This window comes from Schistocerca nitens, chromosome 6, assembly GCF_023898315.1.
Source record: "Schistocerca nitens isolate TAMUIC-IGC-003100 chromosome 6, iqSchNite1.1, whole genome shotgun sequence".
Taxonomy (NCBI): Eukaryota; Metazoa; Arthropoda; class Insecta; order Orthoptera; family Acrididae; genus Schistocerca; species Schistocerca nitens.
The window spans coordinates 11,341,823-11,368,954 of record NC_064619.1 but is presented as its reverse complement, the minus strand read 5'-3'; the positions used below and the strand labels follow the sequence as shown (position 1 = coordinate 11,368,954).

The following is a 27,132-nucleotide window of genomic DNA, read 5'->3' as shown; positions in this document are numbered from 1 at the left end:
AGCTGTCGCCTGATCTATCGTCGATTTTAGCAGATGACACGCGCTCAGCCGACCGCGTTCTCCAGTTTATTAGTGACAGTGAAATGACGTCAGTCATTTGAAGTTTTATCGGGGACCATCAACCCCTCTCTGTAGTGGACTTTTAAGCCTTGTTTCTGCTTTTAGTGTCTCCAATTTGTTGAGTTTCGTTCCCATTTTTGCTGTTTTCCATTTTCAGTTTTTATTATTTCCTCAGTCACGGACCGGGCGCTAATGACGATAGCCGTTTTGCGCCCTAAAACCAAAAACAAAAACAAAAAAAAAGAGATGCTAACGGGGAGGGACCGAACAAAGCTTTTAGGTTCACATTCTAACGGGGGTGAGAGCCATTCTTGCAACATACCACATAAAACACCCCTAACCGTACACTCTACGTCCGGACACGGAGCACAAAACGTTTATTATTGGGAAATCTCTGATATTGTACGAATTAATGAGTATCTTCTGATCCACAGTTATTAGCACTGTATTTACTTTCCCACTTACATAAAAAGTTGTCTCGTCACTGAACATCATAGGTTCAAGAAAGTTATCCTCCTATATACAACGTTTCACTTGCAAAAACCTATGACGTACGCAATAGTCATCTGGATGTACCAAATATAACTGGTACGGACGCACGTGTAAACTTTTTCTTAAAACCTTCCACACTATCGTTTTTGGCAACTGAAGTTCAAGACCTGTTTTCCGAATTGAGTGGTCAAGACTACGAAAGTAAGAGGATAAGACACGATCAACATCCTTAAACCGCTTTTGGAATTTCCGTGCTTTCCCCTTTACACACACAACAGGTCGTTTCGAATTGACTGTACCATCGGTGAATGTTTTTCCACACGAGGGATCACAATCAAACTTTAACCGAAACGTACGTTGAAAAGTAGTTACATATTCTAACTTACCAAACAGGAGAACGCAAAACGCTTTACGCTCAGGAGTCCACATTTCCGTAGGAGGAATTCCAAGTGGGAAAACAGCAAAGCAGAACTCGTGCTTATCTAAAACCCTGAATTACTCTTTAATCGTTATCTAGAACCAACACTCTACAACGATTACAGCTGAAACTATGAACATTTATATTTTATAGACACACTGTACTTTCAGAACGATTCCCAGATCTGGTCACTGAACTGCAATATGTAGACCGCTTCTCTTTCCTACACCGCCTCCAACTGACTCCAAGCTACTTCCGCCAATAATCTCCACATAACGAAATAATCTCCACCTACAGTTCAATCGAAGAAAATGTAGAAGTCCCCCACAACCAGAAAACTAAATTTTTTATGGAACAAAAGGAATTCATCTGCTTCGCTTGTAACAGAAAAGTCCATCCAGTCCAATTCCATCCCTCAGACACTTTCTCGAAGTCGTTTTCAGTAACAGTGACTCGACTCGGGCCAGACCTCGCTCATTGTGTCAAAGAACTCAACATCTCCAGCTTCAAAAGATAGTTAATGTAATACATACATTTATCCATACACACTAGTTATCCCATTACATTCTACCTTCCAACCAGATCTTCATTTTCCAGTGCTCTTAGCGCGTGCAATCGACCTGAATTTCTCAGAACATGCAATGTCAGAAAATATTTGTACACCAATAAATTCTTTTTGTAGCAGCCACTATTATTATTATTATTATTATTATTATTATTATTATTATTAGTAGCAGCAGCAGCTGTAGTATCAACGTTGTTAGTCCTCAGTCATTATTAGTTAGTCCCATTGTCTCTGCATATATTCAAATGATTTCAAGCCTATTAATACTATTTTATTACTATTCCTCTTAAGTAACTTAACGATTTTTTAAAAAAATACTGTTTGTATAAAAGCCTGGTCTGATGTAAGATGGTGTCTGACTGTCCTAATCTCATCTCACTGATAAATAATAGCCCTACTAGGAGGATCTTTAACGTACTTAGTGAGGAAATTACGCTGAACTGTTGACGCCGACTTCGATTCTTCAAACCAAACACACAGCTAGCACGCTCGGGTCCAGTGAAGGCAGCTGTCTGTAACGCAACTGCCACTGGCGCCCTTTACGGTGCGATTCGGCGGTAGCGAACTACGCGAAACAAAACCGGATGTATTTCTCTATGAATTGACACTACAATCACCTCTAAATACTATGAATTTATGACTTTTCACAGTTGTAAAGTCCTTTTTAAAACACCTTGTATTTGAGATCTGAACATGGAGAATCAGTGAACTGAAACTCGTATTCAGTACAAGAATTTCAGCGATCTTGACCTAAGATTTTTATTCACACATTTGAATTTAATGACATGTTCTTCCTGCTATACTGTATACAAAAAATGTTTAAAATTTAGTTACTTGCTGTTTTTTCCAGATGTTGCAATTTTAATGGCCAATAGTATAGCAATTGGTCACGATGGTGTGAGTGGACAGTGCGTCTTTACTGTTGGCGTTGTGTTAAACGGCGACTGGAACGTTTTTCAGGGAATGGAGACGGAGGCGTGTTGTCACCTGCAGCAGGAGCGGTCACGCCACGGTGCCGCGAGCGTGTAAACGGCGCGGAGGTGTCGGCCAGGGTGCGGAACGGTGACGATGGCTGCCACGTCACGCCAGGCGGAGCGCGCCCTGCTACTCACGTACAGGGCTCGTGGCGCTGCCGGCTTAGTTTCAGCTGCAATCCTCGAAGCATTCAACGGGGGCAACACACCTCCACTTCCTCTCTCTTCATAACAAAATTTATTGAACGGTAGGTTTCAGAGATTTTAGGATGGCATCATCGCCTCGTGTAGTGGATGAAACCAGTTGGAATCCGACTGAGGGCATGGCTGTTGACTTTAAATGTGCCATTACTACGCACTGGCTGTAAAATTTTCTGGCTCTTACATCCATGATTGTTATCCAAAGCACGGTCCATGCTGTTGCACGGAGCCAACATCACGAATAAGATATGACGAGTGTTTGTGACTAAGGAAAGCTGCTGCTACTCGTCGGTTTGCACACGGCACTACTGTGCTATCGTCCAGAGCTTGCGGTGCCGCATCAAAGTCGGCAACGCACATCAATACTACAGATGTCAGGAAGGTCTAGCTGCAATACGCAATGACGAATGGGGGAGGCTGAAGAAGACACACCCTCTCTCTCAGCACAGCAGCATCCTCACACAGAGGTCAATATAGAGCCGAGCATGGAGCTGGTCTTCCCAGTTGGTGAACTCACATGAAGCAGTAAGCATCATCGAGTAGGACTAGTGTGATTGAAGTCTCAGATGCAAATGTACTTTTGTAAATGTTGAACATTGTACTTCAGAAGAACAGGTTGTTAATTAACGCACCAAATGATGCTTTAATACTAAATGGCAGTTTTAATTATCAAGCACTCATTTGACCAGGGATTTCTATCAAGTTAAGTAAATGTTCTTACCATTCGTGCAATAAAGTGAATTAATCTCATGTGTTGTAGTTTAGAGGCGCCAGTTACCAGAGTAGTCCAAGAACCCACAACTATGGACAAAACATTGAGTGGTATCACATATCAATACCACACTACCGGTATTAGAGTTGGCAACGGAATTGCAATTTCTGCTGAAGACCGACAGCGGCCACTCGGGATCTGGTGGATCCTCTCCCTCCCTCGAGTAGGGGCTTGGATAAATACCTCGGCTGTACTAAATAACAATGACGATAATACTGAATGACTTTCGTCTAGGTTTGATAATTGGAAGTATGCTTACCAGCTTGGATTAAAGTTTTTACTCAGTAGATACAAGCGTGCTGAAGACCGTAGCTGTTACTGGTTCAAATGGTTCTAACAAGGGAACCTCCCCATCGCACCCTCCTCAGATTTAGTTATAAGTTGGCACAGTGGATAGGCCTTGAAAAACTGAACACAGATCAATCGAGAAAACAGGAAGAAGTTGTGTGGAACTATGAAAAAAATAAGCAAAATATACAAACTGAGTAGTCCATGCACAGTATATGCAACATCTAGGAAAGCGTAAGCAAAGGAGCGCCGTGATCCCATTGTTTAGCAACAGCAGCTGTGGGACGAGACGACGTGGGTTCAAGCCTTTCCCCGAGTGAAAATTTTAATTTTTTTATTTTCAGTTTACGTGACAAACTTATGTTTTTATCACTTTTTTGGGAGTGATTATCAGATCCACAAGAAAACCTAAATCGGGCTAGGTAGAAGAATCCTTTTACCCATTCGCCAAGTGTACAAATTAGGTGGGTCGACAAAACATATTCCTGTCATTTGACGCACATGCCGTCACCAGTGGCGTATAGAATATATCAGACGTGTTTTACTGTGGAGGAATCGGTTGACCTATGACCTTCCGATCAAATGTTTTCGGTTCTCATTGGAGACGCTCGTAAAACAGACACTAAACTTATTACAGTGAACAGAGACGTCAATGAACGAACGGACAGATCATAACTTTGGGAAAATAAAGAAAGTAAAATTTTCACTCGAGGGAAGACTTGAACCAGGGACCCTTCTATCCGCAGCTACTCACGCTAACCACGGGACCACGGCGCTCCTTTGCTCGCTGTATCCTATATGTTGCTTATCGTACACATGGACTACTCAGTTTGTATATTTTGCTTTTTTTTCATAGTTTCACACAACTTCTTCCTGTTTTCTCGATTGATCTGTGTTCAGTGTTTCAAGGCCTATCCACTGTGCCAACTTATAACTAAATCTGAGGGGGGTGCGATGGGGAGGTTCCCTTGTAAGCACTGTGGGCCTTAACATCTGAGGTCATCAGTCTCCTAGAACTTAGAACTACTTACACCTAACTAACCTGACGACATCACACACATCCATGCCAGAGACAGTATTCGAACCTGCGACCGTAGCGGTCGTGCGGTTCCAGACTGAAGCGCCTAGAACCGTTCGGTCACACCGGCCGGCAGCTGTTACTGTATCGCCTTACGCAAAGTACAGGGAGTTTCGAAAAGAATACACGTATTACCAAGTATTATTTTGTCCAAGCTACCTATCGCTGCACCTCGGCTCGGCTATTGGAGCAACGAATATATAGTCTAGTTTATATTAATAGCCACTAGATGTCAGTCGTCTTCTGTTTCGCTTGGTAACCGTCATATGTTTAAAATGGCTCCACCGCAGCAGAAATCATTTTGTGTTCTCGAGCCTGCGAAGTGCAGTTCAGTGATTACAGTGCAAAGACGTTCCAGGTTGAGGTACCAAACTGATCCTCCAAATGTGTGGAACATTCGCAGATGGTATCGAGAGTTTCTAGGTACAGCATGTGTATGTAAAGGAAAGAGTCCTGGCCGCCCTCGTGTTCCTGCAGAAAATGTTGAACGAATTCAAACTGCTTTCCCACGTAGTCCTTCAAAATCAACTCGTCGTGCCAGTCGGGAGATAAAACTTCCTACAACGATTTGGCGTGTTTTGAGATGTCGGTTGGTTGTGAAATCGTACAAGTTACAGCTGTTACAAGCTCTGCGTCCTGATGACAAACGCAAAAGTGCGGTATTTTGTAATGAGATTACTGGTGCTATTGACAATTACACTGTCACACAACGCATCGTGTTCAGTGATGAATCGACTTTCCATGTTAGTGGTCAGGTAAACACACATAATATAGCAATTTAACATCAGCGAGATTCGCCCAAAGTCAATGTGTTTTGTGCGATGTCCCGATCATCTGCTTACGGCTCCATCTTCTTTGATGGAAACACGGTTAACGGTCAGCAGCAGTATCTCGCTGTGTTTAAAAACTGGTTGTTTCCGAGCCTACACGAAGAGAACTTCATTTTTCAACAAGACGGGGCAACCCCTCACTGGAGTCGCCAGGTGCGTGAATATCTGAATGAAACGCTACTTCCTGTGGGGTTTCGTTAAAGACAACGTTTACATACCACCACTCCCACAGAACCTGGAAGAGTTGAAGAACCGGATCTGTACTGCCATAACATCAGTGCCGAAGGACATGCTTGCCCGAGTATGGGAGGAATTTGAGTAGCGATGTGATATTGTTCGTGTCGCTGATGGAAGACATACTGAACATCTGTAATCTGAACTTGAGATATTCTTAAATATGTGTGTAAAGTTTCATAGTCGTATGTCTTAAAGTTTAATAAATATATGCATTCGAAATACGCATATTCTTTTTGGAACACCCTGTAATGTAGCACAAAATGTCACTGCAAGCATGGCGTTACACTTTTTTATGCCGTGCTATAACAGCGGCAGATTTGAATTATAAGTAACACGTTTTTCAGTAGGAAAGAATTGTAATATTGATTCATTTATGATGTAAAAATTTGGAAGATATATGAGGAAGAACACTTGCAGTAATGGCTGCCCTGGGTCTGGTGGCGCACACATGTACTCTTCAGGCGCCATTTTGAATGACAGGCTTGCTTAAATGCCATGGTACTGCGTTGTAACAGCATTCAATTCCGGCCTTTGATGCTTGAGTGGTCGCGAATTTGTTGGACTAAACCTGCGACTTCAAATTATCCAACAGAAAAAGTACATAGGTGTTAAATCTCAAAATTGTAGCGGCCAATTCTGGTGACGAAACCGGGAGACGATGCCAGAAGACGACTTGCGTAAGACCGTCAATCTTTCACGGGCGGTAGGGCTAGTGGCACAGTCTTACTGAAATACCATGTCTTCAAGAGCAATATCTTCCAATTGATGCGTAAAGAACTGGGTTCGCCATTCGCTATTTACGATTAATGCCTCGTTTTCAAAGGTAAATGGTCCAACTATTCCTCCACATAACAATACACACCAAAGAGTCACATGACGGGGACACATTTTTTTTCTCGTCAATCATTTGAGGATTTTCTGAGACTCAAATGCGGCAGTTGTGACTTACCGACGTCATTGTCGGTGAAGAGGACTTTGTCCACAACATCGGCGATCACTGCTTGGTGTTCAGTCATTCGACTGGTGAACATGCTTCGCCGTGCACGGTCTGTTGGCACAAGTTGAGTAAATGGCATTTCGTAAGCAAGGGGCGGAAATCTTCAAAGAAAATACGCTGAAGACTGGCTGTTGAAATGTCCATTTCTTGTGCACGATGGCAAATCGAGCACCCTAGACTCCTGGCCAGTGTCGTGAAATGTCACGATGTTTCCTTCTCGACGACCAGAGCTCGTAGAATGGGTTTTGCATCGACAACTGAAGCAGTACCTTCGAATTTTTTCAATTATTCTTTTCATAGCTGATGACTTTGAAACAGCATTTCTACCGAAAACTGGAGGCACCTTACGATCATTGCAACAAATATTTCAAAATTTTGATGGTAATGTTTAAAATAAGAACATTTTGTTGTGTCGGGTAACGTCCCTTACTAATTCCTGTCCGTTTCCTATCTACCTGTCCCGCTTATCGAAATATCCTATCATGACAGCCAAATTTTCATGAAATTGGAATTTCACACCCTTATTGTAATACACTTTACAACATACAGAAACGGGACCACTAAACTTTTATTTTTACCGAATAATACTGATTTCAGTTTTTTCTTATTTTGCTTCGAGAATGAATAGTGACAGAAGTCACAAAGGTGTTATTCTCAACGTTCAACTCCGGCCATCGACCGCTGAAGCGAGATCTCGTTCCGTTGCGACCTCTCGAAGCCACGCGTGCACATGCCGCCGTGTTAATGGAGCGCGCCGGGTCCGGTCTCCGTGCTGAAAGGGGTTCGTGACTCAAACATCGGGATGGAATTCCAATCGTTGGAGCTGGTAGCAGGCGCAAACAAACAGGAGTAGTTGTTGCCCGACACACAAACCCCGAAAGAGCACAGATCACTGAACCGCTTACGAAGAATACTTGTAGCAGAGACTTTCCCTGGCGTTTATTATCCTGTCTGGTGCAAGATCCGCTTTTTTCGGTGTCTGACAAATTTGATTTTATTACTTGAATCCGTAGTTGGATGCCCTTCCTGACGCTACAGGCGTCACAGTGAACTAACGGAGGGATGTCTCTGAGTCGTGTAGACTATGGTATTTTAAATCCTCGAGTATCGCGTTCTCCGAGTAGATGTTGGGAACTAGCTCAGTATTTGCCTCAACGGGGGTGGGCAACCGCCTACCAGTTAGAGGTCGCTAACCCACCGCGCTGAGTTTATCCGAAACAGGTCGATCTTCAATCTAGTGGGTTGTGTCTTACGCTATACGAGCAAGGAAGGAAGATTGGGGTTAAACGTCCAGTCGACAATGAGGTCATTACAGACAGAGCACCAGCTCGGACTTTGTCAAGGAAGGAGAAGGAATCATACCAGCATTTGCCTGGAGTGATACTGTGAAAACACGGAAGACTTAAATATTAATGGCCGGACGCGGATTTGAGGCGTCGTCCTCCCGAATGCGAAACCAGCGTGTTAGGCACTGCACCACCTCGCTCGGTGCTATACGAGCGGGTACAATACATGGACAGAGGCGAACCTTAACATCAGTCTCCTACAAGCTTCAGTTATTATTGGTTTTCCGTCGAGCTTTCTGTTGTTTAAAACTCGTGTCTCCCACTTTGTATCACACCCCGTCCCTGTAACTGAGTTCAGATTTCCTACCACCATCTGCTCCCAGTTGTTTTTCCTATAATCACTATCCACCCTCCCACCACCACCCACGCCCCAAAGATCTTCTCTAATTTACACACACACACACACACACACACACACACACACACACACACACACACACACACACACACACACACACACACACACACACACACACACACACACACACACACACGCAAATGAATTTCAAGAAATATTCACAAATTCGGCAATATCCACAAAATAAGATAAAAACAAATGAACAGAGAAAGACACTGTGCTGAGTGCGGGATAAGTGAAACTACAGTAATATTTCTGTGGAAACAACTATTGCGAACATTACTAAAAGCGAAGTGCAAACAATACAAATGCAGCAAAAGTAAAAGCGGTTTCGTAAAGTCGCGCAACCGGGTTTCTTTAGACTTCCGCAGACAAGGGAGGAAACACCGCGCATCGGAAGACTTAAACTGAAGAAAAAACACCGTAAGTAAACTGCATGTCAAATTTAAAAACAAAAACTGTTCTGAACACATAAATAGCAAAACGTTGAAATGTACGAGGTACCATATTTCCAGAATCATTTGTAAATAAAATCGAAACGCAGTAAAATTATGAAGGAAAAAACAATTACTGATGAACAACAGCTGCTGCAGAAAATAGCAGTGCAAACAAATGTATCATAAAAGCTAGTTGGAAAACAAAATCCTGGTTTTGTTTCTCTCTTCTTGCATGAAAGTGTGGGGACATGAAATACGAAGCAAAAACTGCTGGGCGAATATGAAGAACTCTTAGTTTCAGTACAATAGAGAAATTTTGGACTAACAGGTTCGCCTCCAGTAAAGGGACACAAGGCGTAACAACATAAATTATATGTCGAACAGAAGCAGCATGGTAAGTTTCTCTTCAAAATAGTGAATGTTTTTCCTGTGCTCGGTTAGTTCTGACATTGTAACTATGTAGTCATCAAATTACGATATTTGTCTTGTACCTTGTCACGTACTTCACTTCTTATTCTGTGTAGCGTCGAAAAAAGTAATGAGGTGTAGTCGTTAGGGCACTGTGAATATACGTTTACACTTGTACCTACTGCTTCCACTCACACGTAGCAAATCATGAGGCTGCTTACCAAAAATCAAATATTCCCACCACGATTGTTTATCTCGTAATCAAGTAATGGTATTACCACATACAATTATCAGTTAAGCAAGATTCAAAAGGAGCAATGCACCCACCTACGGATTTCAAGGTAAGATTGTAAATTACTGTTACTTATTAGTCACACACTTGTAGCAGGAGTATGCCTTCGTCTTTCGATTTGCTAAGCAATTTATGTAGCAACATACAACGACACGTTCCCTTTAACGAGGAATCTGTAACAAAACACAAGTTTGCATTTTTTTATTCGTATTCCGTTGCCGAGAAAGGCCCACGGATAGAAACCTGAATTTTCGAATTTTTAGTCTTCACCTCATTGTGTTACTTCTACGCTACAACAGAGACGAGGTTATAAAAAAAGTGCCGATTTCTGCAACTAACGACCAATGGAAATAGCAGCGATTGGTGAGGAGTGTAATGGTTTAAGCCGCTGCATTTGCTTTCGGGAGGTGTACGGTTCAGATCCCCGTTAGGGCTCCGTGACTTCCCTGGCGAATGACAGGGTGATTCCTAACAAAACGCACAGGAGCTAATGTCCTGTCCTGTACATGTTCATTCCGTGGTTTTGCTTCGTCTGTGATAATCTCGTTGTCGAAGGGACGTAATATTTCTATTTTTATTCCTGTACTGTCTAGCAGCATTCCAGACGAAACAGCAACCTAAAATAAACTATCTAGTCAACTTGTTAAACGGAATTCACTTCCTGTTTAAATTATGTATATTATATTTGGGAGCAATCTGCAGCAATGTTTTTCTAGAGTAAAACTTTGATAACCAGCTGGAGAAAGTATTGGTACCGGAATAATTAATATATCCGTATAAAATCTGCCAACAAGGTAAAGTAAGGCAAGAAGTTCTTGTTTAATTCTTACCACAAATTATCAGTCCACACAATGAGTATTCTGTTGTGAAGCTAATATGGCGTCTTTAGCCGCAGAGTATAACGGGAGAGCCCCCGTTGTGTTTCCACACTTGTACCGGAGACAGAGGCGAGTTGGAGCTTCGATTAGATCCATGGGACTTGCTCGGGTGAGCACTGTTCACCAACAGCGAGTATTTGGGTTAGAACCACGGAACTACGAACAAACTTAACTTGCTATGAATGATAATAGTAATTTTTTCTGATTTCTTTGAGGAAACGAACACCCGTCAAAGCCCCTAATGTTCTGAATGTTCTTTTAGATTTATTTACTGAATTTTTTTGTGCACCAGTCGACAAACAGCCCATATCCGTGGCATCAACAAACGAGTGAGACAATATCTCCTTCTAGTTGACGCTCATATTTCTGAAAATACTGTATGGCGTTGCGGCGGCTTGGTTCTTTCCGTCCCTTTACGACGGACCTGCACCTACATGTGAACATTGTCTCAGCAGATCATCAGTAGGAAAGCCGAGTGAAACCTACTGTACTTCGACGTGAACCAGGCTGCAATTAAAGTCACTAATCTACGTTTCGGGAGAAAGTTTTCATATGAAATGAAAGTTTGGAAATTTTGTCCTCAATTAATATATTCTGACAATTAGGTGAACAAGTATGACTGCGAAGCCCGTGCTAGTCTTAACACAGTCACTCACAATCCCTTTCACTCACCTTAGCAAGTTTATGGTGTTGCATTTCCCGAAAACGTAGTAGCTACAAAAATACTGATTGTTTTTGATTGAGAATGCTCGGCAAATATTAAGTTTGTCGGTACCTAATGGAGTCACAGTTTTTAGCCACCGACCTGCTCAATACGCCACGCGGAATATATGTCTTTCTTTCGTCACAAAATTCACTTAAAAATTCCGAAATTTCTACACACCCATCCGAATTATTATGCCGTCACTTTACAGCACTTTTGTGTATGAAATACTGTTAGATTCGACAACTTATCATTTCCATCGGTACTACTACTACACACGTCCGAACTGTTTCATGGCTAGGCTCCGACTCTTATCTAGAATACTCTAAGTCTTCTCTACCAGCAGAGAAAAGCGCGCGAAGAATATTGCTTTACCATTGGTCAGTTTACTCAACAGTCTATAGGAAAACAACATTCTGCGCCTGAGACAAGCTGATTGATAGCTTTAGCCGTTTAGTAACATTGATACCTTCGCGATCGGCTATACTGAGAACAAATGGAACTGCTTTTCACATCCGCTTGAGCTGCCGGCGATAAAAGCCGGGACTGATGACCTCAGCTGTTAAGTCCCATAGTGCTCAAAGCCATTTGATAAAAGCCGGATATTGGCCAGATATAAAGGTAGTTTACACACGATTATAATGAAATAATAATAATATTTATTATTATTATTAACTTGCTTGGATATTCTGTGCAATCGTTTATGCATCTGCTTTTTGCCTAACTCATCTGGCAGGCCGAGAAGTTTCTTCAAGCCCGTCGGCGAAGGCGAGTCTCAACAGCTACTAGGTGTTTATTCAGATTCACATTTTGGAGCGTGAGTAGCTCCTGATGGACTGTTCTCTGCTTTGGGAAAGGAAGCGCAGACTCTTACGTTGCTATGACGACGCTCACATAAACGTGTTGGTGGGTGTCTCTAGTGGTGTTACTCTGTCGTATATCAGCGCCAAGGAGACGATTGTCGCTCCGATTATAGCACAGTGGCAGCTCGGCCCATCACCCCTAAGTGGTTTGCACTTAGCTACTGCACAGCGTAAAAATATATTGTATTCTCTATAACTCTCTTGGTCCACCATGGGTGCATCGATAATTTTGCTAGTCCTTCTAGCGCGGGTAGGACTATACAATCTTATTCCACCAGAAATTCTGGAAAGGTAGCTACATTCTACCGTGTGCTATTAACTGGCCTTTATCGGACAATATTACCTGTATGTCAGCAAGTCCACATTCACAATAGCCGGCCGGTGTGTCCGAGCGGTTCTAGGCGCTACTGTCTGGAACCGCGCGACCGCTACGGTCGCAGGTTCGAATCCTGCCTCGGGCATGGATGTGTGTCATGTCCTTCGGTTAGGTACGTTTAAGTAGTTCTAAGTTCCAGGGGACTGATGACCTCAGATGTTTAGTCCCATAGTGCTCAGAGCCTTTTTTAAATCACATTCACACTTAGAATTATACAACGGTCCGCTATCGGTGGCACCGCTCGAAGCTGAGCTGCCATCACGTAATGCAGTCGATGACACAGCTCAACAACAGACCATTTCACACTTTAATATAAACTGGCCTGTAGTAGGTGCGTCTTGTATGTTTGGACAACAAAAGTACAGACGTTACCAAATAAAATGGCACAATGGTCGAGATTTCAGATTATCTCTCGTGAAAATGCGATTCTCCAAGACATTTAAGATTTTAGACGAATGCCGGAAAAAAGTCCCTCAATAAATTTACAACTTTGTTCCCCGATGTTAATCCAACTGGCGAAGCGTTCCTTATCTGATAACACAGACGTCGACAGAACTCAATGTCCCTTTCGTCTTCTTAGGTAAGGCCAGTATTACACTATCAAATATCTTTGTCAAATATCTTTGTCAAAGATATTTGTCAAAGATATTTGTCAAAGATATTTGATGGTGTAATAAGGAACTTCGTCATATGTCGTCCAATATTTGATCAAATCTAGGACCTCGCTCTAGATTTGATCAAAGAAGTCGCTTGTCTTCTGTTCACTGTAATGTGACATGTTACCACATGGAGCGCTAGCATCGCTGCATTCTGTCGTCTCTAGTGTTTTTATGAACATTGCCGGTAAATACAATTGGTGTGTGCCGACAACTACAAAATTAAATAGAGATGTATGAAGCGGTTTACAACGTGAGGCATCCTGAATACAAAAATAGATTAAGAAGATTGGAGACCTGACCTAACCTAACCATCTCCTGTAGCAAGGAATCAGTGTGTTACAGTGAGCCTGTTTTCTGCAGATGTAGCAGTTCTTAAGTGAAAATTGTGCTTTGTGATATGAGGATACACTTCATTGAGCACAGAAATGTATGCTCATCCATCCTTAAGTAATTGTTGTACGACTTGATGTCCTGCACTATAAGCTCACGTAACAAGTTCTGTTGAATGCTTTTATCGTGCCGTCGTAAAACCCACGGCTTCACCCAGGTACGTTTCCTTTTTTTTCCCCCGCCTCTCTACCGCATGTGCACACAGTGCAATTGTGCTACATGCAACTACTGCGGTTAATAACAAGTTGTTGTTGTGAGCCATCTTGAACTTCGACGAAAAATATGATGACAGTGTAATACCCCTTCTAGCGCTACGTCAAAGACGTTTGTCAAATACATTTGACGGAATATTCGATCACATCTTTGACAAAGAAATTTGTTTGTGTAATACCGGACTAACAGCTATCATGTTGCGCTGGTTTTGTTCATTTGTCGGTTTGCTGTCGGCAGTTGACGTACGGGGATATTGCAAGCAGCTGCGATCTCGGCAGCGGACGAACCCTCCCTCGCATCAGCAGCGGCGCGCCGGCTGCGTTATGGACTCGTGGAGGCCGGTGACTCACTCTGTTTATGCTCGGCGGTAATTGCACTTGTCAGAGGGCAACGCGAAATCAAGCGGCACTCCAGGCCCGGGAACAAAGCGGACGTTTGCATCGCAACCTTCTGGTGGAGTGGAACTATATGCGCCACAGCAGAGCCTTTTACAGCAGTAAACCGGCTGTAATAGCCTCTTCTTATGACTACTTCTGCGCTCTACGGAACACAAAACAAAGAACATTATCACAGTAACCAGCTGGAGTTGAAAACATAGCAGAAAGCTTGTCTTGTCGTCTTTTGAACACAGTACCAGTAAAAGTAATTCGGCTACTTTTCTCCGATGCATGATGTTTCAAACGTGTGACTGTACCCCGCAGATATCGGCACTGATTTCACTTCAAGCAAAGTGTTATGTTGCGTTGTTGTGGATCAGTGGAATACAGAGCGAAATACGGTGGAAAAATGGAGGATGAGCTGGATTTCACGTCCCTTTGACTTCTCTGTTAAAAGATAGGGAGCAACTGTTCAGTTGGAAAGTGGTCTCTGAAAATATTTCATGTTGGCTGATTCACCAGGCCAGTTCGATTTTCCCCGTCATTTAAAATGTTCCCTGACATGCTTTGCAGGTTTGCTAACAATTTCATGGGATACGCTTTTAGCCGCTAGGACCGATGACCTCACGATTTTGTCCCTTCCCCTTAAACCAACCAACCAACTAACCAACCTAGCAGCCGAGATATTCAGATCTGAAGACTGTTCGCTGCAGGTCGAACCCATTATAAATCCAGAGATACAAGCTATCTCGATGAGCATTAAAATATGTTGTACAGCAACTGATTACAACTTTTCTCCATTTACTAAAGAAAATACGCCATATTTTTACAGGTTCGTAAAAGATTTTCCCCGGATCCACTTCTATTTCTCGCAGGACCAAACTGAAAAAGTATGCACGTAAAAGACTCTATAGCAGGGCCGGCCAAACGCTGCAGAGTGTGCGAAGTGCTGCACATGTGCGCACGTGTGCGACAGCGACATCTGTTATTAGACATGTGTCCTAAATGAACTGCGGCGGCTCCACTTCCCTGTTTATGTGGTACAAGCAAGAGCGCAACATACCCAGTCTCGTTTACCCCTGGTGACCGTAAGCTTAACAGAGAAGTGCTGAGAAATGGCAGGTACTGTGAAAAAGCAAAGAACGGGAGTTCTATGTTCTCAGTCGTTTAAAAATGACTGGGAGCTGCAATTCTTTTTTGTATCCGTTGGTGAAAACTCACAATGTTTGCTGTGCCGCCGAATAATAGTCGGCCGCCAGCGTAAGTTTTCAATTGAAAGACACTACAATAAATATCACAAAGACGAATGTAGTGTACTCAACAGTGAAGAACGGCAAGCAAAATTAAATGTCCTTAAGAAAATGGATGAGACACACAAACTCGACTATCAAATCTCATGACCAGTGATAAACTTGTTTGGATTTATTCCTTTCATAATTAAAAATTATTGTATACTAACTGTGCATTATTGCCTCATTCTTCTCCATGTTACATTATTATCAGGAAAGTTGGTCATTAAATCGATTGTTCCAATGTATACTTACATTTAGGGATTTTTTTTTTTTTTAATGTGCGAAGGGCTACGCTCAGCCGAAGTCGATAAAACATAACATTCATCTAATTGTCGGTTATTATGCAGATTTCAGACGGAGCTGATGAAATAGGTAGCAATAATGGTATTGAAATAACAGGTGATCATCGAGAGGTCTGCGGTTATTCTGTTCAGAGGTCAGTGAGACATAAATTATGTGGGTGTAACTGATGGCACCGAGAATTAGTTATAGGAAACCTTGCATTAGTTTAATGTTATTTGAAATCATGAATAAGGTTCGTTGGAAGTCGGTAAGTGCTCTCTTTCTTAAATACTAGATCAAAAACATTACGCGTATTTACGTGCCGTCAGTCAAGCTGCCTTAAAAGAAAACCACGGTTGTTAACTGGGGGTTAAACTGTTAACATAAAAGTAGACGTCTCAATGAGTAGACTGTGGCAGTATTTTAAATGTTTAATACGCGAAATACCTTCCCACGGTTGGCTTGCAAGCTGTGGAAAGGGCACTAGAATGCGCCGGTACAGAGTATCCCAGCAAGTGGATAAAGCGACATCTGTGCGTAGAAACATGCACTACATGAACGCTGACGGCTGCGGCGTGCACGCTGTGACCCGGAAGTTGCACATGTGCAGGAGCACCGCACGCGTGCAGAATTTCTGGCCGGCCCTGCTCTATAGATTTCGTATCAAATTAAAACTGTCTACTGATAATGGGCGTTCCTCTCCAGTTGCTAAATGATGCAAGGGGCCATTTCTGACGATAGATTCAATGGAACAAAGAATGTTCTTTAAGATCGCACTCCGAGGGAGATGAACGATGGAATGAAATAGGTTATAAAGATGAGTCCCCATTCGATGTGAAGAACTGACAAGAGGTAAAATGTAGAACAACTTCGATGGCAACGGTTCCAATACCATGGCGCCCATACTCTGCAGTCGATGCACACCATAAATGCCATCTAGTTCAAATTGTCAGTCTTGGATTGTGGTCCGCGGAAAAAGTCATCCACGACAATAATCCCTTTGAGTTTCCTGGCTCCTCATATTTTTAGAGAAGCAGAAACGAGTCCAATATTCTCAGCTGCTGACGACGACGTGCCGTTGTATCTACGGCAACATTTAAACAGATTGATTCCACAGGATGAAACTGACCCATAGTCTGAAGACCAGTCGATGCAACGTGAACGTCAAGAGTTGTCGACTCCAAAGAAGGTAGGGGCCAGCACAAAGCAGTGTTGACGAATTTCCTAGAAAAAGAGCACTGCAGCGAAAATCGTGCGTGGTCACCAAACTAAGGAGAGTATGATGCTCGCGCAGGGTGTCCGTCTTCTGGGAGACAGTTTTCCAGTTCAATCACACGTTGTACACATGGAATAACACTGACTGACCTTTGAAATTCTATTTTGTTCTCCCGAGCCACCCACTCTTGAACCAATTGATTCCAACCTCTTTCGAATAGAGACATTATTTTGGAAGGATAAGCATTTCTCTAAGCGATAATACTCTGATGCCAGAAGTCAAACGTAGCTTTTGATAACACATCAATATATTGACAACTGCGTAGAGCGATAGATGAGCGTATGTTACTAGGTGATACCTACAAAGAAAAGGATTAATAACTCTGCCAAGTTTCGACGCTCTCAGTTCACAAGAAGTAGATCATTGGTATATTCTTTAGTTGGACGTTCAACATAATTAAAAAATGTTCACAGAAAAGAGTATGTATAACAATTTCATTGTTGTTGTTGTTGTTGTTGTTGTTGTGCTAGTAATAGTGGTGGAAGTGGTAGTCCTCATCATTCTGAGAAACATTTGATGCAGGGCGCAAGTCTTTCCTGTGCCACCACTCAGTTCATCTCTGCATAACTACGGCTTACTGCACTCCGTCTGTAATGTTTACCCCCACACCCGCCTAAGTTGACGTATTAGGTATTGCTTGCTGCATCGGGATATGTCCCATCAATTGATCCTTTGCTATAGCCATGTCCTGTCATAAAGTTGAGTGTTCATTAGTTACTCGATCTACCTACCTCATCTTCAGCATTATTCTTAATACCATATTTTAAAAGCTTCTATTCACTTTTTGTTTGAAATGTTTGTCGTCCTCGTTTCACTTGCGTACAACTTTACACTCCAGACAAGTACATTCAAAAAATACTTTCCAACACTAAAATTTATGCTCGATATTAGTAAATATCTTTCGCAAATTTCTCTTTTTCTGAAAATCTTTTCTTACTGTTGTCACTCTCCACGTTATATACTCCTTACTTCGGCCATCGCCAGATGTTTGGATGGCCAGATTGCAAAACTCATCTCCCAACGATTTCCCAGACTAATTCCCTCAGTATGGCTTGACTTAATTTGGCTATCAATTATCGTCGTTCCACTTTTGCTAATTTTTGTCTTATTACTGCTTTCAAGACAGCCATTCCTTTTAACCCATCTCACAATGATAAGATCTACAGTGGCATCAGTAAACCTGAAACTTATTATTTCTTCTGGTTGAAGTTTAATTCTCTTTCCAAATATCTCTTTGATTTCATGCACAGATTGTTCAATGTAGAGACTGAATAATACGGTGCAAAATCAAATGGTTCAAATGGCTCTAAGCACTATGGGACTTAACATCCGAGGTCATCAGTCGAAAAAAATGGCTCTGAGCACTATGCGACTCAATTGGTGAGGTCATTAGTCCCCTAGAACTTAGAACTAGTTAAACCTAACTAACCTAAGGACATCATAAACATCCATGCCCGAGGCAGGAGTCGAACCTGCGACCGTAGCGGTCTTGCGGTTCCAGACTGCAGCGCCTTTAACCGCACGGCCACTTCGGCCGGCGAGGTCATCAGTCTCCTAGACTTAGAACTACTTAAATGTAGCCAACCTAAGAACATGACACACATCCATGCCCGAGACAGGATCTGCGACCGTAGCGGTCACGCGGGTCCATGCTGAAGCGCCTAGAACCGCTCGGCCACACCAGCCGGCTGAAATTTTACAGGTACATTCAGTGGTATATGTAGAAAATGTCTACACAGTCAGTTGTGGATAGCCGGTAGTAAAGAATTAATAAATTAAAACGTCATGTCTGATACGGAAGTTTTACTGCATGAATATCGAAATTCTAGAAAGCGATGAATTTTTTTTTTCCCTTTCATCATGTTATGGGAGTAGGGGTAAGTGTCAACGAGAGAAAGTTTTGTAAAGGTTGGAAGTTAAGTGTAAAATTTCTTGGAAGTCACTAAGTGCTCTGTTTTTGAAATACGGGATGAATATAGTCCAGGTATTTGGGCGCCCTCACTTACGCTGCCTCAGGGAAAAAACACAGTTTCTAACTGTAACACTTTCCTTGTTGTGTTAAACTTTTAATACAAGATTATATTTCTTAATGAGCAGATTGTCAGCAGAGCGGTTCTAGGCGCTACAGTCTGGAGCCGCGCAACCGCTGCGGTCGCAGGTTCGAATCCTGCCTCGGGCATGGATGTGTGTGCTGTCCTTTGGTTAGTTAGGTTTAAGTGGTTCTAAGTTCTAGGAGACTGATGACCTCAGAAGTTAAGTCCCATAGTGCTCAGAGCCATTTGAACCATTTTAAATTCTTAAATTCGGTCAATAATTACGCGAACTATTGTCAATCAAATTTTCGTTACCCTCGGAAGCAAACTAGAGAGGCAATCTGCAACCGGTGCCTGGTTCTGTGATTACTAATATAATCAAACACAGTCCATGTTACAGCTGTAGCCGACTCATTCCTGCCGTTACACAAAATTAATTGGCTGCAAATGGAACAGTAATTCGCTTCTTCTGTACCGCGGCACAATTAGTGAGGGGTGTAATTCAGTCTGCGTTTTACGGGAGCCGTAAATGCAAGAGTGCGCCACCGCCGTGAATCTGAAAGAGGAACAAAGTGCGCAGAGCGCTACAATTAATTGCAGCAGAGAGAGACGGGCTGCGCTCGGCAGATACAAAGGCCGCACCTCCTCCGTGTCCCGCTTTGTCGCAGCGCAGGGTGGGGCAGGCAGTTCTCCGCGGCCCGCGAATCTCGGCGTCGCTGGCTGCCAGCTCGCAGTGCGACCGCCGCGTGTATAATGCATCCAGGCCGGCGGGCCCGCCGCTGCACAGCCGCCCGCCAACATAAAGGCGCCTCGGCCGTCTCCGGGCCCGCGGAAACTGTAAATTTTCCACGCCAGCAGCCGCAGCCCGCCTGCGGCCGCTAGACTTGCTCGCTGTTGGCGAATAATGCACGCGGCTCGCAGAGCAACAAGTCGCAAAACTCCACTCCGAAGTTCGCTCCCTTCCGTGCAGTTGGCCCCAAACTCGTGAAAATCTGATGGCCGTTTGAGGGATTGTGTAGGTCCGTCGCGGAATTGTACTCACTCACTCACAAGGGAACCTCTCCATCGCGCCCCCCCCCCCCCCCCTCATATTTAGTTATATGTTGGCACAGCGGATAGGCCTTGAAAAACTGAACACAGATCAATCGAGAAAACAGGAAGAAGTTGTGTGGAACTATGAAAAAAATAAGCAAAATATACAAACTGAGTAGTCCATGAGCAACATCAAGGAGAGTGTGCGCTCAGGAGCGCCGTGGTCCCCTGGTTATCATGAGAGAGGTTCTTGGTTCAAGTCTTCCCTCGAGCGAAAAGTTTAATTTTTTTATTTTCGGACAATTACGAGGCCTGTTCAGAAAGTAAGCTCCGATTGATTGCCAAATTGAAACCACAGTGAACATCAGAAATGTTTTACTTGTAACAATTAGCTACACCTTTCAGCTACTTCTCTACGTAGTCGCCGTTCTGACTTAGACTTTTGTCATAGCGTTGTACCAACTTTTCAATAGCCTCATCATAGAAGGCAGCCGCCAGTACTTTCCGCCAACTCTCCAGGCTGGCCTACACCTCGTTGTCTGTGTCAAAATGTTGTCTTCAAAGACAGCGGTTCATGTGACCAGAGATGAAACTCAGGGGGAGACAATTGCGGACTGTATTGTGGGTAATCTCACATTTCCATTTGAAAACGATGCAGGAGCATCTTCATTGCCCCTGCAGAATGCGGCTGAGAATTGTCTTGAAGAAGAAACAGCACGACAGTTATGTAATGTTAGCTGCATAGCTTCAGGCGAAATTTCTCACTAGGCCCTCGTACTTGGCGGCAGACACTATTTTCTAGACATCTTTACGCACTCACTGCGAGCTCAGAAATGAGAAGAGCGACGTGATGCTAACTGGGGTTATACTAGAGACACTACCCAACACATCTGTGCAAAGCTTTATCGGATTTTCATAGTCGTTTCCATTTCGCGACCGATCGGAGCTTACTTTCTGAACGCCCCTCGTATTATCTGTCCGTCCGTCTGTCCGATGCGAGGTAACTGCGCCGTAGTATGGGGACGCTACACCTAAACAAACATCGAAACACACGACGCACATGCCGTCACCAGTGTCGTATAGAATACATCATACGTGTTTTACTGTGGAGGAATTGGTTGACCTGTGACCTTGCGATCAAATGTTTTCGGTTGCCGTTGGAGAGGCACGTCCTTTCGTCTACTAATCGCACGGTTTTGCGGTGCGGTCGCAAAACACAGACACTAAACTTATTACAGTGAACAGAGACGTCAATGAACGAACGGACAGATCATAACTTTGCGAAAATAAACTTTTCACTCGAGGGAAGACTTGAACCAAGGACCTCTCGTTTCGCAGCTGCTCACGCTAACCACGGGAGCATGGCGCTCCTGAGCTCACAGTATCCTTGATGTTGCCTATCTTGTGCATGGACTACTCAGTTTATGTATTTTGCTTATTTTTTTTCATTGTTCAATACAACTTCTTCCTGCTTTCTCGACTGATCTGTGTTCACTTTTTCAAGGCCTATCCACTGTGCCAACTTATAACTAAATCTGAGAGGGGAGGGGGGGGTGCGATGGGGAGGTTCCCTTGTCAGTAAGCCGGCCGCGGTGGTCTAGCGGTTCTAGGCGCTCAGTCCGGAGCCGCGCGACCTCTACGGTCGCAGGTTCGAATCCTGCCTCGGGCATGGATGTGTGTGATGTCCTTAGGTTAGTTAGGTTTAAGTAGTTCTAAGTTCTAGGGGACTTATGACCTCAGCAGTTGAGTCCCATAGTGCTCAGAGCCATTTGAACCATTTTGAACCTTGTCAGTAACAAGCTCTGTACCGCCGTGTTGCTACCCAACTGAAAGGGGCTAACAAAGGCACACACATAGGTCTAATCGCCCATGTGGGAAGACTCGTTACTTCAAAAATTGATCGACGTTCAGTGCGGCTGCTGATGGGTATGCTGTGAGAAGATTTTCACCCAGACTCTTCTGTGTTGTTGTAGATGCTGTGTGTGTGTGTGTGTGGGAGGGGGTGGGGCGTAGACGTAGCGCTGGTGCCTGTTATCGACAACACGAAGATGCTCCTTGCTGTCGGAGCATCGTTGGCCACACCAATGAGACGGAGGTAGCAAGACACGCCCACGGAAGTGCCCCGTGCCACCGTTTAGATTAGATTAGTACTTGTTCCATAGATCATGAATACGACACTTCGTAATGATGTGGAACGTGTCAGGTTAATAAAAGAGGTCTATACAAGATATTACATTAGACAAAATATTACATTACACTTAATGTTTTTAATTGTTTTTTGGGGGATTGGGGAATTACCCACTTACTGTATCCAAAAATTCACCTAATGAGTAGAAGGAGTTGCCATTAAGAAATTCTTTTAATTTCCTTTTAAATGCTATATGGCTATCTGTCAGACTTTTGATGCTATTACGTAAGTGACCAAAGACTTTTGTGGCAGCATAATTTACCCCCTTCTGAGCCAAAGTTAGTTTAACCTTGAGTAGTGAAGATCATCCTTTCTCCTAGTGTTGTAGCCATGTACACTGCTATACTTTTGAATTCGGTCAGTTTGTTAATAAGAAATTTCATAAGTGAAAATATATATTGTGAGGCTACAGTGAAGATTTCTAGCTCTTTAAGTAAGTGTCTGCAGGATGATCTTGGATGAGCTCCAGCAATTATTCTGATTACACGCTTTTGTGCAATGAACACTCTTTTACTCAATGATGAGTTACCCCAGAATATGATGCCATACGGAAGCAGAGAATGAAAATAGCCGTGGTAAGCTAATTTACTCACATGTATATCGCCAAAATTTGCAATGACCCTAATAGCATAAGTAGCTCAACTCAAATGTTTCAGCACAGCCTCAGTGTGTTTTTTCCATTTCAACCCCTCATCAATGCATACACCTAGACAGTTTGAATTTTCTACCTTAGCTACCGATTTCTGATCGAAGTCTATATTTATTAATGGTGTCATTCCATTTACTGTGTGGAACCGTCGGCGTCCTGTCTTGAAACAGATCGACACGCGGACACGAGGCCAGTTCTGCGCCAGGTAGATAGATTCCAGTCACCGCCTAGTCTACAGGCAACGGCCTTGCCGCAGTTCCCGTCAGATCACCGAAGTTAAGCGCTGTCGGGCGTGGCCGGCACTTGGATGGGTGACCGTCCGGGACGCCACGCGCTGTTGCCATTTTTCGGGGTGCCAATTGAGGAGCTACTCGACCGAATAGTATCGACCGAATAGTAGCGGCTTTGGTCAAAGAAAACCATCATAACCACCGGGAGAGTGGTGTGTTGACCACGCGGCCCTCCTATCCGCATACTCATTGAGGATGACACGGCGGTCGGATGGTCCCCGTGGGCCACTCGTGGCCTGAAGACGGAGTGCTTGCTTGATTTGCTTGTCTAGTCTACAGCAAGTAACGAAAAGAGCACCATCTCATGCGACAAGAGAGAGAAAATCAGTTACACTCTTCAAGTTAATCTGCAAGTCCTTGGTTATGTTCAAATGTGTGAAATCTTATGGGAATTAACTGCTAAGGTCATCAGTCCCTAAGCTTACACACTACTTCACCTAAATTATCCTAAGGACAAACACACACACCCATGCCCAAGGGAGGACTCGAACCTCCGCCGGGACCAGCCGCACAGTCCGTGACTGCAGCGCCTGAGACCGCTCGGCTAATCTCGCGCAGCCCTTGGTTACGTTTGTGAACTTTGTCTTTGAACAGTCCTAAGAGAAAGAGTTTCTATCGAACAGAGCTTCGAGTTGCATTACCAATGACAGTCTATTTCATCACAAGTGTTAGTTTCTTCCTATCAGTGTGTGTAAATTAGAGATGGGGGATCCGCTCTTGAACTAATTCATAGAGTTCAATCTTTCAAAGGAGTGAACAATCAGTGATTCAGAAAAAAAGAACGGTAGCTCCAAACGTTTCCCAGGCAGAGAGAGAGAGAGAGAGAGAGAGAGAGAGAGAGAGACGGAGCATATCAGCAGCGCCTCTGCTGGTCAGAGCACAGTGCACGCCACACAACACAGCCAGCGCCGGCCTCTGCCCTGCTTCTACCTTGGCTGCCTGCATTGTGCAGTGCCCCATTGGATTTTGTGTTTCACATATGCCGGGCCGTCTCTGTGCGTCGTCTGCCGTGTGCACTGTGCAGTGTCTGGCACAGCTTAACTTCGCATCGCACTCTGTCGGCGATCGTTTCAGTCGCACGTCCTGCCCTCTGGGCAGTTGATGCCAGCAACAGGACAGAGAGCCACCTAGCGGATAACATAGGAACTACTTGCAAAAACCTGCTCGCAAGGGAGCGGACGATTAATTTTTGTCTCGGAGCGGGTGAGCTCCCCCCACCCTCGGAACTCGCCCGCTCAACGCTCACCCCACCGTCTCGACTCTAGCCAGAGCGTCGAGCAAAGCGACTCTGGTGTCACTCTGGTCTCTGCGGTCTCAGCTCACGCAGTAATACAGCTCGCGGCTCGACCTGCTCGACTCAGCGCCTCTGCATCGGAGTTTGTCCCCACTGGATATTGTTCTTCATAGTAATACCGCTATGTATATTACATTATTATGTTATGTATACATCAATTGTTTTTATTTTATTTTTATTTGTTTAAACTGATTAGATTAGGTTCCTGATGACTACTCTTACTATAGGATTTTTATTATGGACACTCGAATTTACGCTTTAATTACGAGCGAACCGATAAACGTATCGCAAAATGTGATACACCAATATTTTCCTTGTTTTATTCTGCGTAAGGCTATATGCAGCACTTTCGTTTTACAGTCAAATTTATATTTTTTTTTCTTATTCTGGTACAGATTTTGCGATTTTAGGCGTCTTCGAAAGGAAAAATATATGGCTTGCGATGTATTTGTATGAGGTTAATGAAATTTTAATACATTATAGCCAAATATATTGTTAATGTAAATCTCAAGTTACAACATTTTCCGATCACCCAAAAAACCACGCTAGTGCAAAATAAATCAATAATCAAAAACTTTGTCATATCGTGGAAATTTCAATAAACAATACAAAATTCTTACTCATTATCTATGTTACTTCAAAATAGGATCAAATAAGATCAAAATACAGGTATAGTACTGGAATAAACCAAGTTTAAAGGGCAATGTGCCTTTCATTTATTTTCTTTTGTAAATGAGTGGTGAGTCATGAAAAACAGCTAATTCATTTCAGGGAGTGAACAGTTCTGATCCAATCTCTGAAAAGAACAGTTTTGCCCATCTCTAGTGTAAATGTACCTATGCACTAACCTAGACTAACAGCAAAGAAGTTGTATAATAAAAGACAAGTGCTCTTTTTGACTGTAAATACATTTCAATTCTTACGTTTTACGCGTGCAATAATCATGTCGTACATTACCTGTTAAGAACCCAATTCATTTGTGACAACGTGTCACAACCGTGTGGTCGTAGGAGAGGAAAGAATTGGACAATGATTCGCGAGAGTAGTTTGACACGTCTGGTTAAAATGAAATAACTGGTTGTAACTAGCCGATGGTACGCAGTGCATCTTACAGAGTACGTGAATACCAAATCACCACCAGGTCGGATTAAACAAAGGCATCGAAGCACATCATCAGATTTGTTACCGGTAGGTTCGATCAACACGTGAGTATTACGGAGATGATTCGTCAACTCAAAATGGTAACCCATAGAGAGAAGACGAGTTTTTTTTCGCGAAAAAATATTGAGCAAAATTAGAGAAATTGCGTTTGAAGCTGACTGCAGAATTTTTCTACTGCCGTCAACGTACACTTCGCGTAACGACCACGAAGATAAGAGAAATTAGGGTTCATACGGAGCCATATAGATAGTCGTTTTTCCACCGCTGTATTTGCGAGTGGAACAGGAAAGGAAATGACTAGCAGTGGAACAAGGTACCCTCCACCATGCGCCATATGGTGGCGTGCGGAGAATGTATGTAAATTTAAAAGTAGATGTAATATTATAAGCTTTATTCCGCAACTAATTACATTATCCAAGCTACGCCAGCAAATTGTCACTGTGTCTGTCACCCTAGACTCCAAAATTTCAGGCTTTTCTGAAACTGTGCTGTGTGATTCGCAACAAGCTGACTTGGCCCTGTAGACTAGTAACAAATTATGGTTTCCCCCTGACTGTTTCCCTGGCACAGGAAACCAGCGACCCATCATTTCCCAGCGGCATTCATGCTTACCGTCGCGCTATCACAAGTATTATTACTACATCTTATCACTTTATTTCTCAACGTACAATCCTTTAGTGTCTATTTAAAAAACAGAAACGCCAACTTTTCATGAAATAAAAATAAAATAATTTGCTATAAATCTGAAAAAAAAATGCATCTGTAGAATAAGAATTTCCACTCTTAAGGGAAACATCTACTACAGAATAAAAAAAAAGTAGAGTAAACAGAAGGTCGATTGGGGTTAACCGAGGTGAATATGGTACAACAGCGCACACTCTAAAAAAAATCAAGAGAGTCTCTTCTTAGTAAATTGTTATCAAAATTAGTTAATTTTCGGATGCTGGACTGCAATTAGTAGCAGAGCTCACATCCGTTGATCGTGTTCGCTTCTACCAATGGCAGAGCGCCCTTAGTATGCCTGCGGTTGAAGATTTTAGAGCACGTACTACTAATGACGAGAAACTACTGAACGATAACAGTTCAAGTTTCACGACACTTTTGGAGTACCAAATATCAGTCACTATGATACCCAACTTTTACACGCACACTGTTGAAATGACAACTCTACCTTTGATACATATAAGTCCATTACCAGGGATAATCTTTCCAATTGTATGAAATGATCAACTTGAGATGCATTCCACGTAAATCACTTGCGATATGGCTACAACTATATCACAGCCAATTTAATATTTTTAACATGGACACGTACCTCGTGTCCATACATTGATCTCAGACTTGACACACAGTGCCTGTCGCCTGCACTAGCCATGCTGCAGCTCAGAGAGAACCAACAGCAAAGCAAAAGGTACACCGCCCT

The 27,132-nt window shown here is 43.2% G+C and overlaps 1 protein-coding gene across 1 annotated transcript in view; it reads left to right on the top strand.

The window, feature by feature from the left end:
- LOC126262678 (translation initiation factor IF-2-like) overlaps positions 1–19,898 on the top strand; it is a 94,730-nt gene extending 74,832 nt beyond the window's left edge. Inside the window, exons 4-5 of the mRNA XM_049959452.1 lie at positions 2,496–2,647; positions 19,764–19,898. Of these exons, the coding sequence (XP_049815409.1) occupies positions 2,496–2,647; positions 19,764–19,898 (287 nt within the window). The remainder of the gene's footprint in view (positions 1–2,495; positions 2,648–19,763) is intronic.
- The last annotated feature ends 7,234 nt before the right edge of the window (positions 19,899–27,132 follow it).